Consider the following 16,898-nt stretch of genomic DNA (forward strand, 5'->3'; position numbering starts at 1 on the left):
TATTATATTATATTATATTATATTATATTATATTATATTATATTATATTATATTATATTATATTATATTATATTATATTATATTATATTATATTATATTATTGCTATTCCTTTGACACCACAATTCTCTAAGCCAGTGATTTTAAAGCCCCAATCTGATGATTTTTTAGCAGGCTTTGGTGGCATTTTTCTCACGATGGAGGGAATATAAAAGAAGAATTAAGCATAAAATTGCATTTTTGAGTATTTCTTCATCCAAATCGTTGTGAACCAGGAGTGTTTTTTATTTTTGTTTTTACATGGTAAATGCAGGTCTGATGTTTGGTTTTGTGGTTTTATTTTATATTCTTTATTCACTGCATCAGCAATAACAATTCAAAACAGCAAACTTCTTAAAGTCTACAACATTTGTTATCCAAATATATTCCTGTTCCAGCTACAAGATTTGAAAAACTGGTATTCAGTTGTCATAAAACAAACCTATTTGATATGCTATTAACTCACTGATGATTACAGGGAAAAATTGTATCCATGAACATAGATATTTAAAGTTTAACCCAAACGTGTTTGCTTTTTATGAAGAATACTGCTTTAAAGTTTCTGAAAAGGAAAACTGCTGTGAAACTATTAGAAATCATTGAAAAACTGAACCTAATGAAGCCTAAATTCCATCCTAAATGAGAAGAGATGAAAGAAAGACATGATTTTTTTATTTCATTTATTTCTTGTTATTCTATTACCTTTAATTTTTTTATACTTTTGTTAGGATTCCTACTTTTTCACGATTGTTGTTTCAAGATTGCAAAACTTTTAATTCAACAACTTCAGAACGGCTGCCATTGATAATGGCGAATCCCTGCTTGACAGGACCACCTAGTGTTAAAATTCGGAAGTACACTAAAACTCCCAATAAACCAAGAAACATTATTTTCGTTCCCTTTTTTCAGGGATAGTAGAGCTACTGTGTAACTCTCTTTTGGATTAAAACAATTCTGGTAGTGCCAGAAATGTGCTAAAAATTCTGTATTATCAATAAAAAGGCAGCTAAGAAGGTACAAACCATTTAATTAAAGAAGCAAATACTTTTGCATGAACAACCCACAGTATGTTGTCATCACTTTAATGCTACACTTTCACTTCTTAAATTTTTCACACAAAGAAGTAGAGTAAGGAGGAATTTTTATCCTACGTATTAAAAGTATTTGTCATTTATGGATATCAAATGTCTGGAGAAGATAATGTGACAATCCAGCTGTGTGTCACTCAAGATCTATTGGTTTTGTCTTTAGTAACAACTTTAACAGTTGTGGATGCAGATTTGGTTCCTTGCAGGTTCCCAGCAGTGCAGGTGTATGTTCCTTGATCCACATCTCTCACTTCATCCACCAGGAGAACCGATTGAGATTGCTGCTGCTGGGCAGATCCTTGGCTGACTGCAGTGACACTCTCCTGTGTGTAGAGAGGCCTCCCAATCTGCAAACAGAGCAGAAAAGCATGGAAGACATCACTTGCTGTGTGGTAACATTCTCTTTGTGGCAAAATTTCATTTTCAGATGGACACAAAGGGAAAGTCAAAGAGTTCACGGACCAAAACAACAAATGTATATTTGCCACTTCCGACTCACTTTAGCTTCCACCAAACATCTAAACTAATAGCATATCAGGCTTGATTACTCAATATCATATTTTAAGCTTTGATGAAGAGAAATCTGATCCACAAACAAACAGCTTATATAGGAATGAAACCGGATGTTCAATTGTCACATATTGTACTATTTTTTACAGTCAGAATCTCGTCGGACATATGTTATTGCTTTGTGACACACAAGTAGCCTTATACTAAAACTTTAATGTTTTTGTGGCATTTTTCTCATAATGGTAGACATATGTATATGGAAATTTAAGCTTAAAATGCCCATTTTTGACATAGAACATACAATGGGCAGGCCACAAGCTCCCTGCTCCACTCCATTCTGACGCGTCCACTTGGAGAGAAATGGATCCATGTGCGTCTTTGTTTTCCTCGTCTGAGCTGGCATCTGGCTCAAAACTGTACAGCTGGTTAGCTCCAATATTGCTCACCATTTTTGTTGCACTGATAATTTTAGATTTGGGTTGTGGGAGGCTGTGTAAACAAATGGATAACAACAGTCCCACCCACAACTCAGAGGTGAAGTTCTAATGAGCTCATGCTGCTCTGCAGAAACTATGTCCTAGAAAATGACCCAGTTTTTTTTAAACTTTGGTACTAAAAGGACCACTGCGATGGCTTTTAAAACAGATCAAAAGATAATTGGATTGGGAATGTAACTTGGCTAAACATTCAGTGGACTGCTTTTTGGATACTATTGGGTGATAAAAGCTTTCCAATGGAAATGATTTATGGAGGAATAACCTGCTGTCCCGGATATTCCCAGTTGAACTCTACCACCACATCCTGTTCTCCAATCACAGTGCAACTGATCTGGAGGTTTCCACCAACAGACAAAGAGGTGGATGATGCCTGAATGACTGGAGCAGGTGGAGCCAGAGGATCTAAGAAGAAAGATAAAACATCAGTGGGCAAAAATTTCCTGATCTGATAAAAATGAAAGAAGTCAACGGAACGATTTAACTACCCACAGTGAAGTTTTATTTAAAATTTGCTTTTAAAGACACATGTTCTGAAGCGGAATATCTAAAAATTTAGCAGAAGTTGCAGATTTTCTTCCTGGAAAGCTAAAAGAAAATTGAAGGTTGTTTTACATCACATATAGAATTACAACTTAAAAGAACACATGCATTCAAAAAACTTCACATTCAGCCTGTTTAACATTCTTGTTGTTGAATTTGTGGCCTCTGGGAGGCCCTGTGTTTTACTCACAGTTAACATAGATGAGCATGTACTTAGTAGAGCTCTGCCTCAGGCTGCCCAAACTGGCCACACAGAACAATTCTCCTGCATGATGAGGCTGGGGCCGATGGATGGTGAAACCCTTCTTGACATCAAAGGAGATCTCACTCCCGTCCACAGTGACTTCAACAGGCGGGAACTCCCGCTGGAGAGTCACTTTCGCCTCAGGTGATGTGACCTGACAGGGCAGGACTGTCGGCCAGTTGGTTCTCATTTGGATCACCTCATAGTAATCACTTGTTGGCACAAATAGCTCTTGTGGATCTTATTGCAGAAAAAAGAGATGACAGAGTATTGATAAGATTGTTTGAACAGGATTCCTATCAAGATGGTTGCAAATTAGAAGTGTTTCAGAGATTTGCAAGTGTAAGCACCCATACATTTTACTCATCATACCCTGAAAGAAAACAAAGACCTTGACTGCCTTGTTGTAGTCCCTCCTGCAGTCTGTGTTCTTGCAGTACATGGGATAGCAGGTGTATTCTCCTGTGTCTGCACCTGTGCTGTTGATTAGCATCAGGACCCCATAGCGCTCGTGTTGGACAATCCTAAGGAACCAGAGAAAAGCAAAGACAAACAAACAGCTGTCACAAATGTCTTATCACTCTGCATAATAAAGGTTTATTTCCAGCACAGCTTACTTAAGTCTTCCATCGTCATCCTCCTCCAAGTAAGGAGGGACCCCCCACTGTACAGGTTTGCCCCTGCACCTTAGCTCCAAAACGCTTCCAGCCTGGACAGTTATGGTTTCTCCAACCTTCCTGAATTTACCTCTGCTCAGCACCTTTATGTGCCAGGTGTGAAACAGGAGATCTACCTCAAAAAATGCACCAGGCAACATCAAACACAATGACATAGTGTGGTAAAAAGTTACAGTGATCTACCTGCGTGAGTGAGGTTTGTGCCGTAGCTGCGGGTTTAGCTTTTGTGTTGCTTTTGGCGGCTGCAGCTTTATTTGTTGATCTTCCAGGTTTGGGTTTGCTCTGCTTTACTGTCCTCCCCACAGAGGCCCTCTGTTCTTGGGCAGCTTTCACTTTGCAGAGGCACATCACAAAATTTAAAATATCACTGCTTCATGCAAGAAAGTTTAGAAAGCACATTAGCTGCTGGAGGGAGAACGTAAATGTGAAACACGGCTGAATTAAGGCACTTACCTAATTCAAAGATTAGACCACAAACAAGGACAGAGATTAGCACCAGCCTCCACCTCAACCCTGGTATGTTCTCCAAAGGCATGACTGATCTCTGGATTATCAAAGCAGAGAGTGGATTTTCTTGTGCCTGCAGTTCAACCCAGAGCACACTTCACTAAAAGGAAGGCAAAGCAAAAGTAAAGTAGAGACAGGAGATGAAAACAGAGCTTGCACATTGAAAAGTCAGCTGTTTACCAGAAACACACAAATTCCTTCTTCTGAGAGTCGCATTAGGACCTCAAATTCCACTGGAGTGGCTCAATAGATGCTTTCAAGCTTGATCAGACCAATGAGGACCCAGAGACTGAGGCCCCTCCAACTGGAATCGCATTAAACTGTTTGCTTTGCTCCTGGAGTGGAAGCGTGCCGTGGCAGCATGAGTCTGGCTCTCTCAAAGCCTGTGGCATGTCAAGAAAAGCATTTGGTACTCAATAAACCCTGGTTTAAAAAAGAAATTAGATCATATTAAAAAAAGAAAATGCATTTCTTGGCTTTGTTAACTGTTTTTCAAACAAAATTAGGGGTAAATATGTATTTTTGGGGCAATCATTTGTTTACCTGTTTTTTGTTGTTGTAATTACTATGAAAGGCACAAGTTAAAAAGGAGCAAGTGACAGATTAGTTTAGAATAATAATGGAGACATTTTTATTTAGAAATTTCTTAATTGTGTTTATTTATGGGCGACAGTGGCTCAGGTGGTTGAGCAGGTCGTCCAATGACCGAAGGGTTGGCGGTTCGATCCCCGCTCCCACCAGCCAAGTGTTGTTGTGTCCTTGGGCAAGACACTTCACCCTCCTTGCCTCCAGTGTGGCTCCACTGGTGTGTGAATGAGCATGAATGCTCCCGGTGATGGTCAGAGGGGCCGTAGGCGCGAAATGGCAGCCACGCCTCTGTCAGTCTGCCCCAGGGCAGCTGTGGCTACAACCATAGCTTACCGTCAAGTATGAATGAGGAGTGATTGAATAATGGACACACTGTAAGCGCTTTGAGTGTCTTGAAAAGCGCAGATAAATCTAATCCATTATTATTATTATTATTTACATTCAACAAATACTGTATTTTGTTGGGATATCTGAAGTTATTTATGCTGTTAATAGTGGACATGTGTCTTGGTACCCTAAAACCTTAGATTGGATGAGTTAAACTAAGAGAAAACTATCCAACCTTACCGGATTTTAGAAAAAAATGACCCAAACATATCAGAAATAGTTTAAGGTGGGAATTTGATTTTTGCTGAGAAAAAACAAATCTGGTGCAGTTTATTGTAGAACATGTACACAGACTGGATCCATGAAATCTGTCATTTTCATCCATAATTATTGTTAAAGGTGAACGCTGACTGAATATGACTCAAAAATATCAGCCACTCATTGGCCCAGTTCAGTGTTTCTTCAGGGGAAGTGAGGGTTTCAGCAGTTTTCAAACCACAAAGTCTTAAAGTTAACCCTGACGATCTTCAAGCTTAATTATTTACAGAGATCACATAAATATGGTCTAATTCCAATAATTAGTTCCTCCGTAATTTCATAAATGAAAAAAGTTAGAACTGTAAAAGGTTTGCTCCAAAGAAAACTTTGAATGAGGTTTTGGAAAAGGCACATCGTGATAGAACTGAAATAAATAGAATTGTTTTTAACATTTTCCAGGTAAAGTATAATCTTTTCAAGGTCATGTAAAGAAATCTGCAAGGTATCAACTGACAGGGTGCCAAAGCTACAAAGACAACAAACATAGCTGTTTACATTCACAAATGAAAGTAGAGCTCAACCTGGTCAAAATAGTGCAAAAGATGCACTTTTGTTCAAGTTCCAAACTTGATTTGTTCAATGGTAATAAAATAAGCCCTTCTTTTGAAGTTAGAAGAAAAAAATACCACACAAAAGCTGCCCTAAGGGTCTCCCTTTGTTCCTCTTGAGCTGTTGTTCGTGATCCTCATTACTTAAACTCCGTTTTGATCAGGCCTGTAGCCTTTTATTTTCTTACTTTCAGCCAAATAAAACAGTCTTTTATTTAATTAAGGAATGCTCAAAATAATACAGTTTTTTACACATACAGAGTCCATTTTAAGTTTAGAAACAAAAACAAATGTGTTACACTTCATTTTACACAAAGGAGATTTATGTACATTGTGCAACAGCTTTAGTCTAATGCTAAATCTCAAGAAAAGGTAAAGAAATTTGACCATTGAAACATTTCTTGAATTGAAATAAATGCATCGATTTAATATTTATATTATTTTAATCAGTAATTTATCTTATTACATTAAAAAAAGTTTAGTGAAGCTGCACATTACAAAATACAAATCCGATTTCAGGGCTTCTTTTAAGTGTTTTATAAAAAGTGCATGCCTATTTGTTTTGGCTTTTAACAGATGTATTGGAGAAATATAATGCCCTTTTTGTACAACATTTAACATGTGCAAAGTCATTCAACGCTTTTATTTTGAATAAGGTCACATTAGGACATAAAAAAGTGTGAGTGTTTAAAACAAAATAAAAAACATCACAAAAAGTATGGCAAGATATCTACACTTCAGCACCGTGCATTAGTCTCTAAATCCTGGTAACTCCAGATAAAACCCAGTACTGGTGCATGTAAAACTGAAGTGACACATTTGAAGAAGCGCCTCGCTGTAACACTTCAGCTTATGTGGCCTTTCTTCATTTGAGCTTAAAACTTCTCTTCTTTGATGATGTCTGTTTTGTTGCTGACTGTTTCGATCTCCTTGTCGGCCTTGAGGCGCTTTCTCTGAACGCTGCAACGGATTCCGTAACCAAAGTAGATAACCAGCCCTGCGAGGAGAAAAGGATGGTCATCACTGTTCAGCAAAAACAAATCCACGAAGACCTTTAAACCTCTTTAGCTGAAACATGCCATTACCAACTAACATCCAGATAGCGTATCGCAACCAGGTCGCTCCGCCCAACTGAACCATCAGGTAAACATTGATGAGTGTACTCACTAAAGGCAGAACAGGAAGTAAGGGCACCTATAATAATTAGAATAAAACATTAATGCACTTTTTTTTACCAGATTAAACTTAATTAGGCATAGTGCTTTAAATGTTCTAACCATGAACGTTGCCTTGGTGGGATTTTGTGGTTGTCTCCATATGAGCAGCAGGATGACAAGCAGGGCCAGGGAGAAAACACAGACAAGCACAATGCTCCATGCTTCTAGATTGGCAATGGCATCAATAGCTTGAGTGAGGATGAGGCACAATGCCAATACAAACACGGCTATGGAGACACAAAAGATAAACAAGACAGATCAGTCTGTGACTCAGAGTTAAACTCTGTATCACTAAGTTACAGATGGTCAAGAATTCTACTAAAAATGTCCCCTTTTACCAGAAATTACAGTCAAGATTGTGACTGTTTTTGACGTTATGTTGGTGGGAGAAGATGGAGGCTTCAACAAGTTGAACTTGGATTCTGATTCTTTCATCTGAAGTTTGGCATCTTCACTTGAACCCACTTGGTACCTTTATCATACAGATAAATGGCATGCTTCATTTGCACAAGTCCATGGTGTAGGTCTTTTGTGGATACTAAATGGATATACATACCTCAGTATTAGGATGCATATTGCCACAAGTGTATAAGCAAATAGAGTTCCGATGGACATCATCTCCACCAAGGCCTCCAGGTCAAACAGGAGAGCCATGATGGCTGCAGATACATAAAAGAACAGGGAACAGAGTCTATTAAATCCATGAGCTTCACCACAGAACTGTTTAAAAAAAAAGCAGAAGTTTCCATACCTGCTACTACTCCTGATGCTATGGTTGCTATGGCAGGACTGCCTTTTGCTGTGACTTTAGTCAAAGGCTGAAAGAGCAATCCATCTCTCGCCATGGCAAACAGCACCCGCGGCATCGGGAACATGGAACCAAGAAGGCTGGAAATGCAAAGTACATAAGGATTAGACAAAAGCATTTCATCAGTTGACAATACTTTGATAAACTTACTCCATCTGAGCCCTGTGTACTGCCACTTGAGTACCTCAAGGTTTTAAACATGGGCACTTCTTTTTTTACTGTGTCTAAAATCAACTCCCTGCAAATGTGGACTCTTTTTTTGCCATTTATGCAGATAACACTAAAATGCATAGGTCCCTCAAAAGAAATTAAAGACTAAAGATTAAATTTGACAGGACTTAAATAGAAATGAAATTAATATTTCCCATTGCACTATTATAGAAGTGACACCTCTAAATTTAATCTTGAGATAGGACATTTTTTATGTCAGCAAACAAAAGATCAAATAGCAAATCTGGGTGTGTGACAGGAGAGGGAAATTACATTTAACGTGCAAATCAGTGGCAGTAAAGTTAAGCATATTGAATTGACATAAATGACGCTGACCTCTGTACCCCAACGGTGCCCAACAGTAGCTGGGATATGCTCCAACAACCCCGCCACCCCTGGAGGGATTAACCAGGTTTGGAAGATGGAGGATGGATAAAGCAAAATGATGTATTTGTCTGCGTTATTTCTGTTAATTTGCCTGTATGTTGCCCCATTTTACAAATAAAGTTCATTAACTGGTCCTGTCGCCTTAAAACAAGCTTTTGTTTTGACCATTTTTATGAAATTTAAAACAGCAAACCTTCTTTTTAAGTTTTATTAATCATTTTTCTTTCTGTTTTAAATACTTAACTTCTAACAGTATTTTTTTGGTTGGCCCTGAAATACACTGTTATTAGGACAGTTATTAGTTGACAGTTTTTTTTTCATTAAGCTCTCCAATCAAGCTTCACAAAAGCTGACCTGAAACTTTCTCTGAAACAGGTGATTAATTAAAAGTGCTTAAAAAGCAAAAACATTTTCCTGTCAGCCAGTAAAGCCCCCTGTTTTTGCACGATTAGATAAAGTTGCTCTGGCAACTTTGCCCTTCTTGACTTTTTGACCCATGACTTCAATGCAAGTTGGTAACTAATTTTTTCAAGTTAATGATCACATAGTACATGATTTAGAAAGAAAAAGGAGTGAGGGGTATTTCTTGATGTAGTTTAAAGCCTTATACATGAGGGAGGGGATTTTTAGATATGGTATTTCTTCTGAAAAGGTTTCTTGTTCCAAGGAAGAGCAGAGGTTAAGCTGTCATTTACCTGGTGGACAGGGCACACAAAGATCCCACCGCCACAACATATTTGGCAGGACCCCAACCGACATATTCAAAGGCCACGGGCAGGGGACTCTTTTCATTCAGCATGTAATAGGGCATCATCAGGGTGAGGGCAGCAGAGACAGCAAAGTAGGCCAGAAAGCAGATCAAAAGTGAGGCTACGATGCCCACAGGGACAGACTTCTGAGGGTTTTTCACTTCCTCACCTGCAAGACAATATCAAAAGGTCACAGATGGATTTCTAAACAGAAACTTGCAGATTAATGTCATGGCCTGTCATTGACTTTGGTTTTCTCCATTTTCCCCTCTCATGCAGATTCCACTCACTACCTAATAACACTCATTTGTTCCACCCGTGATCCATAAATCTGACAGTTCCCCACACTCTGAGCCAGTTTATTATGCCTTAGATCAGTGTTTTTCAACCAGTGTGGCGCGGCACACTAGTGTGCCGTGGGAGATGGTCAAGTGCGCCGTGGAGAAATTGCCCTCATTAACTGATCTAAAAACATTTTCCATCTCCAGGAAATCAGCTCTTTGTTCATCCAAACAGGCCCGGATAAAACACTGAATAGTTAGGAATATAAAAGATCTTAAAATTACTTTTTCTTTGTGTTTATTTAATTCTATTAAAGAAATTTTGATAAGAATCACGGTACCGCGATTTACCTGCAGCTATGACAGTTTGCGGAAAAGTCCCGTCCCTTTAACTGTCTCCACCAATCATTCTTGAAGGCTTAATCACATGTCATCACTCTGACCAATCAGAAGTGCTTAAAGTCTTCACTTCCTTGTTCTTAATTCTGCTGATAAAGTCGCTCAGTTCTAACAAAAATACCAGCTAAAGCTCTTCTTTAGCGGTGTAGCTTTCCACAGAGTCCGGTGTCAGACCGTGAAACAAGTGGACAATACAATGAAGCTCAGAGACGCGAGTCTTTCTGCAAGTTTTCGGCAGTTTTCACACTCCATCTCCCATGATGCATTGGCTTAAAGAGCCAGTGTCCCAGCGCACAATGAGTTGTCCTTGCGAAAGGCCTTGAAACCACAACAAACAAACAGTTTCTAAATTTTCTAATTTAACTTTCATTTCATCTCTTAGAAAAAACAGCCGCAACTTCCTGCTTTTCCGGCCACAATTATCACAAAAATGCACGTGAGATTGCAGGGGGGGGGGGGGGGGGGCTGTCGATCAATACAGACCATGAATTTCTGTTTTTTTTTTTTTTTTTTGGATGCTGGTGTGCCGCGGGATTTTTGTCAAGGTTAAAGTGTGCCGTGGCTCAAAAAAGGTTGAAAAACACTGCCTTAGATCATGGTCCAGTAGTTCATAGTTTGAAAAGGTTTCGCCTGAAGTTTTGACTTGTTTGCTTACAATTTAGTCTGTCTTCTTAGTCTATTGTTTTTACAAAGTTTGGACTCTGAATCACAGACTATAGAGTTCTTCTCCCTTGGATTATTCATGCATGAATTTCAGCCTCTGACTCTGGATTTCTGTCACTACTTTTCTCCCCGCCTTGACTTGAGCTGCTGAGGAAGCTCAGATTTCCCTCTAGTCTTCTGACATCTCTCCCATGTGTTTCTTCTCCAGCAGGACCTTCAACTCTTATTACAAAATTGTTCTCAGCTTTAGAAGTAACAGGATGATCTTTGGTCTGGACATTTATTTTCTGCTGGGTTCAGGCTCCCCTGTTCCACTGGTGGTGCAGACAACCATCTTGAGATCTCCTATCAAAATTAGTGTATTCCTTCATGTGTGTGCATTTAGTGGAGGTTGTCCTTCTCAGAAGACAGAGGTGGAGAAATTGTTTAAAGCCACAACAGCCTGGGGAGAATTACCAGAGGATTTTTCCAGATTGCAAATATTTTATTTTTTCACTAGTTGCCCAGTTAGAGATGCCTTATTGACAGATCTCCAAGATACCAGAACCTCAAAGAAAGAATCGTTTTCCCACCTTGTTCATTTAGAGTTGCTGTTTAATGAGGTCATACTTTGACACATTGAAGAATGGCCTCTTCATCCTTCAATTTGTGAAAAGATTATTGATTATTTCCTCGGACGATATCTCTTTTGTCCTACCTGTTGTAGCGATGCAATCAAATCCAACAAAAGCATAGAAACATGTTGCTGCTCCAGCCAGAGTTCCATTAAAGCCATAAGGAAAAAATCCACCGACTCCAAAGACACTGGTCACGTTGATGGTGGAGCTCAAGTTTCTGCATGGGTGAAGAAGTATTACCTCACAGTTATTTTCTCTGAAATAATCTGAAGACCATTATTGATGTTTTTTTTTTAAATTAATGCTCGATAGAATTCTGTGCACAAATAGAAGGAGGGATTTACTTCTCTTCTGCAGTAGCGTTCAACAGAGCTTCTTCACTGATGTACCAGTTGTCGATGTTTCCCTTTATGAATCCAGAAATGGTCACAAACAACAGCACCAGGATGTTGATTGCTGTGAAGATCTTGTTAATGGTGGTCGACTCCTTCACTCCAAATGCCAGAACCCCTTTAAGTTCAAAGCAGTGAATGTATTCATAATGGGACCGCATCTTCTGTCACCACATTAACAAAACCAGTTTTTACCTGAGAGAAGCAGGATGAGAGCCGCAGCAAAGAAATCTGGGTAAGGGGCTAATCCAGGCAGGCCCATAGAGGCATTTTCCTCAAAATATTTAGATATGACCCCCCCAATGAGGTCATCAAATGTCCCGCTCCACGCCAGTGCGACACTGGATGTTCCTGGTTAAAGACATGTAATACTTTTGTCAGGACAAATAACAAAGAAAAAAAAAAAAGCCACCCTATTTCAAGTATTTTATTTCTGCTGCTTTAAGGGCTTAATATATTCTGGCTGTGGAGTAAGAATGAAAGAAAAATCTAAGAGAAAAAACATTTTTTGCATCTTTTTAATTATTTGTCATAAAACAATTTATTTTAAAACCTGCTTCCACAGCAGCTGAAGTTCAAAAAGGTGTAATAAACACCCTCGACCTGATAGTTGATCATTTATGAGTTTAAAGGTCCATGAAAAGATTAACAGACTGTTAAAGCAACCAAATTAACCAAGTGACACAAAACAGTTTTGCAAAAACACAAACAAATGTCTGATTTAAAAGAAATTTAGAAAGGTTCTTCACCTTATAATAAAACAATTTCAACATTAAGTTTGTTAAATTAAAAATAAGTAACCTAAATAAAAAGCAAAACAATTGTATCATGCTTGCCTATGACATAGGAGAGTAGCAGATTCCAGCCGGTAATGAAAGCCAGGAGCTCTCCAACAGTCACATAACTGTACAGGTAAGCTGAGCCCGTTTTGGGAACGCGGGATCCGAACTCTGCATAGCACAAGCCAGCAAATATGGATGCCAGTGCTGCTATGAAGAAAGAGATGATGATGCTGGGTCCAGCAGTGTCCCTGGCCACCTCTCCAGAGAGGACGTACACTCCGGCCCCCAGGGTGCTGCCCACACCGAGCGCCACCAGGTCCAGAGTGGTCAGGCATCGGTTAAAGGTGGACTGCTCCCCATCAGGTTCAATGGGCTTCCTCCGAGACAGGCTCACCAGAAAGGACTTCACCCACGACATGCTTCTGGGGTTGTAGGATGGAGGGCAGAGAAAATTGGATAAGAAGTGACAGGTGGGAGGGCAGGTTGATGTTGTCAAGGCAAATAAGTGGAAGAAGCAATGAGAGGAGAGAAGAGGAGTATGGGAGGAAGGGCAGATCAGCAAACGTCTCGGTGAATAATTGTCAGATCAGCCAAGAGGAGGAACATTTATCCTTAAAAAAATGAAGCTTCTCTTTGAACGTCTCATTTTAATTCAACTTAAACTCAAAGAATTTTAAGTATATGTATGTTTAAGAAAAACAACAGCATCCATTTATGATAACGTAAACGTAAAAAAAGTCAATGAGGTTCAAGCTTTGAGTTTTTCTCTGACAAAATTCAACAGACCTTATCTCCTGCTTGTCGCTCTCTGCCTCAAAGGTGTGCTACAAAGACCAAACAAGATCTGTCATGCCTTTACAACATACATTTCCTGTAGGCATCCTCATATTTATCTCCACCTTGATAATAATAGTGCTGATTGAAGAGTTTTCATTTGGACAGAAAACAACGCCTACAGACTGCACTTTACTCTGGCTTCAGTTACAGGAACAATTACTTCCTTGACAAGGAGGTCATTTGTAAAGCTCACCTAGCTGTCGAAATATCATGTCAGTGAGGTCTCCAGTCAAAGCCGATTTCAAGCAACAACCTGCGAGACACACACGAGCACAAAGACAGGATTTTTACACGATCTTCATTTGTTCTTTGTAAATATATCAAATACTCCAGGTTAACCCATACATCCCAATGTTTATTTATGATTCTAACTGTTAATGTTAGCTCTTTTACGATTTTTTCAAATTAATAAAAGGTTAAAATCACATTAAATAACAAACATTTAAAGTCTAACTTCTGTTTTGTAGTTTTATTCAAGTAAAATCTCAAAAAATTGTCATTTTTGTTTCTATCTATTGATTTGAGCTTTTCTAAGATTTGCCCAAATCAATAGAAGGTTAAATTCACATTAAATAGCATTTTCTTTAAGTTGAACTTCTTTTTTGGAGTCTTATTCAAGTAAAATCTCTTGTCTTGTTATTAATTTTTGTTGTTTTAAGATTTCCCCCAAATAATAGACGATTAAGTTAATGTAAAATCACAAATATTTTAAGTTAAACTTCTTTTTTGGAGTTTTACTTGAGTAAAATCTGAAAAAAAGGGAAAAAAGACATTTTTGTTTCTAGCAATCAATTTTACTTACTTTAAGATTTGCCCAAATTAATAGAAGTTTTTTTTTTTTGGCAGTTGAACTTCTTTTTATTTTATTTTATTAAAGTAAAATCTGAACAAAATACGTAGTTGTTGGGTTTTCTGTTGGTTATTTGCCATCATCTCAAGGCCAGGAACCTTCTCTGATCATCAGACAGCAAAAACATCTGTACATTACACTGCTAAAATAAACCCTCAAAGTATAAATGTGCATTTCTGAAGATAGTCATTCCAATCATAAATGATAAAAAGCCACATTTAGTGGTTTTAAGTATGTTCTTAGGTGAGTTCTGCTTCCTCTGCCAGGTTGTCAGAGCAGCTGAAGCAGAACAAAGCAGCTTTCATGGCTTATGTGTGCAGCAGGCAGCAAACTTGCTCTTTGAGGGGTAGCATTTACCTTTTCATCACCCATCATGAGATTTCAGCTCACCTGATCTTGTTTTGTTTTTTTTTTTGGCATCTGCCACAGCGGGCAGGACAGCCCGTGTGGATGTTCAAAGTACCTCTGACTCCGTTTCAGCTCTGACTCACTATCTGCAAATCTATCCAGCTGATAGACTGTTTCCAGAGGAACCGTGGGTAATGCTTAACTCAATAACTGCATCTTCACGTGTAATGCATGACTTTATGATCAGTTAATCATGGCCATTGAGGCTCACTTAATGCTTCCTGATGTGGAAAAACTGGCAACCACCTGGTCACATAAAAATCATTCATCCAGTTCATAAATAAATGATAAACTTTTACCTTCGTCTTCAGTTTTGCGCTGAGCAGCACATTGTGGATTCAGAAAACAAAGATGTCCATGCCACTGATTTGGATGGAGGCAACATGTTTTTTTACAGCGATATATACAAGACCGGCCAGTGTGACCCTCCCACTCAATGGAATTACTCACAAAGTAGCCTTTCTCATTCCCCAGTTTGGATCATAATGTGCTCATTATTGCACAAAAGCCCCACGGTGAGATTTACAAAGCATAAATACTGTTCAGAATGTGGAAAATGCTTTTGTGCTCACCTCTTTTGTTTCATTTTCCCAGGTTTTCTCTACTTAGTGACTTCAAGTTTTCATATACAAAAATTATGGAAAAAAGGTCTCTCTGCATAGCGACATCAACTGGAAAGGCAAAAATTTCTCAAACATTTGAAACAAAAAAAATTGTCTTAACCACTTGATGCCAATTGATGCATGATGAAGCTCCAAAATTACCTTAATAGCATCTACTTGAAAGCAAAAACACAATTTATTTTTTAATAGATGGAAATAAATACAGGTGTCAAAGGGTTAAAGCCCACATGCAAAACACTGTTTTCTAGTATTGATCATGTTTCTAGACTGGAATTTGTTTTGTGTGTGTCCATAATTTCAGCACTGAGCTTCAATGTATTTCCAGAGATGGAGTGCAGTTTCCTCTGAAACCACAAGAGGTGACTGAGTGTTGCTTTGTCAGATCTCTGTGCTACTGAAGTAAAAATGAATAAACCTGGCAAAAAGAAAAAGAAAATATTTGAACTAGTTCACAATTTTGTACAATCCTCTTGCTTAAAGTACTTTCTTATCTTTCTATCTTAAGATTTTTGTCACAACCATTATGTTTGCTGGTTTTATTACTATTTTGATGCTTGTCTATGTTAAAGTTGCACGTAAAATTTATTTCTGGACAATTTTACATAACTAAAAAGGTTTGGGCTATTACACGAAATCCTACTTGTTTGATTTCATGAAAATGAAATGTTCTGAACATAGAGTGTGATGTTTGTTTACATGAGTTGCTTTAGTCTCTCTGTCCACAGGTTCAACATGCCTTTTCTATCTTAAGCTCTTGTTTGTAACTAACACAATTCAAGGTGTGGTGTGTGTTCAAAATAGATAAATTGTATTTAAGCATTAAATCTGAATTGAAGTCATTTTTGGTTCCTGTAGGAAAAATTGAGCCTAATACCAGTCATGGATTTAAAAGGCAACAAAAAAGGAGTACAATTGTTTTTAACCCAGCTCTGAGGTTTAAAAAAAACAGGAAAAAAAATCACAAACTGGGTTAAATTGAAACCACCATGACACAAAAAAAATGCAGTTGTTCCAAAAAATCAACCCAAAAATACATCCCAACATGAATATTCCAAGATTTGGATTACAAAAAACAACCTGAGTGTTTTAAGAGTGTAGTGTTGAGGACCGGAAAAAAGTATTGGACTAAAACAACAATGTTATTTTTTTTCTCTCAGAGGCTGCACTGTTTTGTTCTTCAACCAAACCATCACACAAACCAGAATAGAGATTTCATATTAGCTACAAAGATGAAAATGTTTTGTGCAAAATGAAACTTAGAACAATCCTATTACACTTTACAAAGAGGTTGACTCAATATTATAATCTACATGGTGACACACGCTGTATTTTTGAAGTATAAAATGTGATGCTGGCTGTATAATGGGATTTAACACCCTTTGATCTGTTTTAATTAAGCTTTTTGCTTATTTCTTCAATTTCTTCTAACAAAAAAATGAACATAATAAAGATAAATCAAAGTTAGGAAAAAAAAAAAATCACTGAACCTTTCAAAATCACATGGAATAAAAGTTTATTGATCCCACGAAGGGGAAATGGCTTTTTACTCAACGTGAGATAAAAACGTATATCTATAATGTAAAGACTCCAAAGTGCAAGGATGAATTTTTGAGCCTCCATTTCCTAGATGTCATTAAAGAGTCATGAGTTACTGATTGTCCAAATTTAAAACTGCTAGGTTAATCTAGGTTATCACTGACAAACCTTTTGGGAAGAGGATCTTTAGAGGAAACCTGGATTCCACCCTTTTCTAAAACACCATCAACACCTGCTGTACAACAAGGATATACTGTA

The 16,898-nt window shown here is 38.1% G+C and overlaps 2 protein-coding genes across 6 annotated transcripts; both read right to left on the minus strand.

The window, feature by feature from the left end:
- Positions 1–1,047: 1,047 nt before the first annotated feature.
- Positions 1,048–4,514, minus strand: LOC101168052 (platelet-derived growth factor receptor-like protein). Of its 2 annotated transcripts, XM_020706690.2 has the most exons (8): positions 4,281–4,514; positions 4,047–4,200; positions 3,777–3,925; positions 3,534–3,676; positions 3,289–3,440; positions 2,863–3,156; positions 2,395–2,534; positions 1,048–1,472 (listed from the first exon to the last, which is right to left on the minus strand). In XM_020706690.2, the coding sequence occupies exons 2-8, from the start codon at positions 4,126–4,128 to the stop codon at positions 1,263–1,265; spliced, it is 1,170 nt and encodes a 389-aa protein (XP_020562349.1). In that variant the 5' UTR covers positions 4,129–4,200; positions 4,281–4,514; the 3' UTR covers positions 1,048–1,262. The 2 variants fall into 2 exon arrangements, with proteins under 2 accessions (XP_020562349.1, XP_011478644.1); XM_011480342.3 differs by lacking the exon at positions 4,281–4,514 and having other exon boundaries at positions 4,047–4,266.
- Positions 4,515–6,060: 1,546 nt separating this feature from the next.
- LOC101168301 (cationic amino acid transporter 2) lies at positions 6,061–15,293 on the minus strand. 4 transcript variants are annotated; one of them, XM_004073519.4, is made up of 14 exons: positions 14,781–15,293; positions 13,417–13,476; positions 13,178–13,210; positions 12,441–12,808; positions 11,800–11,955; positions 11,557–11,722; positions 11,293–11,429; positions 9,199–9,421; positions 7,850–7,986; positions 7,655–7,757; positions 7,437–7,570; positions 7,159–7,325; positions 6,967–7,075; positions 6,061–6,878 (listed from the first exon to the last, which is right to left on the minus strand). In XM_004073519.4, exons 4-14 carry the CDS (start codon positions 12,802–12,804, stop codon positions 6,757–6,759), a joined length of 1,818 nt encoding a protein of 605 aa, XP_004073567.1. In that variant the 5' UTR covers positions 12,805–12,808; positions 13,178–13,210; positions 13,417–13,476; positions 14,781–15,293; the 3' UTR covers positions 6,061–6,756. The 4 variants fall into 4 exon arrangements, with proteins under 4 accessions (XP_004073567.1, XP_020562351.1, XP_020562350.1 ...); XM_020706692.2 differs by having other exon boundaries at positions 13,173–13,210; XM_020706691.2 differs by lacking the exons at positions 13,417–13,476; positions 14,781–15,293 and having other exon boundaries at positions 13,178–13,263.
- Between the last annotated feature and the right edge of the window lie 1,605 nt (positions 15,294–16,898).

This window comes from Oryzias latipes, chromosome 10 (assembly GCF_002234675.1).
Source record: "Oryzias latipes chromosome 10, ASM223467v1".
NCBI lineage: Eukaryota > Metazoa > Chordata > Actinopteri > Beloniformes > Adrianichthyidae > Oryzias > Oryzias latipes.

What these genes read in the sequence shown, in the direction of transcription:
- LOC101168301 (XM_004073519.4), bottom strand. Translation starts at nt 12,804, where the DNA reads ATGTCGTGGGTGAAGTCCTTTCTGGTGAGCCTGTCTCGGAGGAAGCCC. An exon ending in ATATGCATCCTAATACTGAG is followed by an intron (nt 7,571 to 7,654) that starts GTATGTATATCC and finishes TGTATGATAAAG; the next exon opens with GTACCAAGTGGGTTCAAGTG. An exon ending in AATCTTGACTGTAATTTCTG is followed by an intron (nt 7,326 to 7,436) that starts GTAAAAGGGGAC and finishes GTGTCTCCATAG; the next exon opens with CCGTGTTTGTATTGGCATTG.
- LOC101168052 (XM_020706690.2), bottom strand. Translation starts at nt 4,128, where the DNA reads ATGCCTTTGGAGAACATACCAGGGTTGAGGTGGAGGCTGGTGCTAATC. An exon ending in GATGACGATGGAAGACTTAA is followed by an intron (nt 3,441 to 3,533) that starts GTAAGCTGTGCT and finishes CTGGTTCCTTAG; the next exon opens with GATTGTCCAACACGAGCGCT. An exon ending in GGGAATATCCGGGACAGCAG is followed by an intron (nt 1,473 to 2,394) that starts GTTATTCCTCCA and finishes CTCTGTTTGCAG; the next exon opens with ATTGGGAGGCCTCTCTACAC.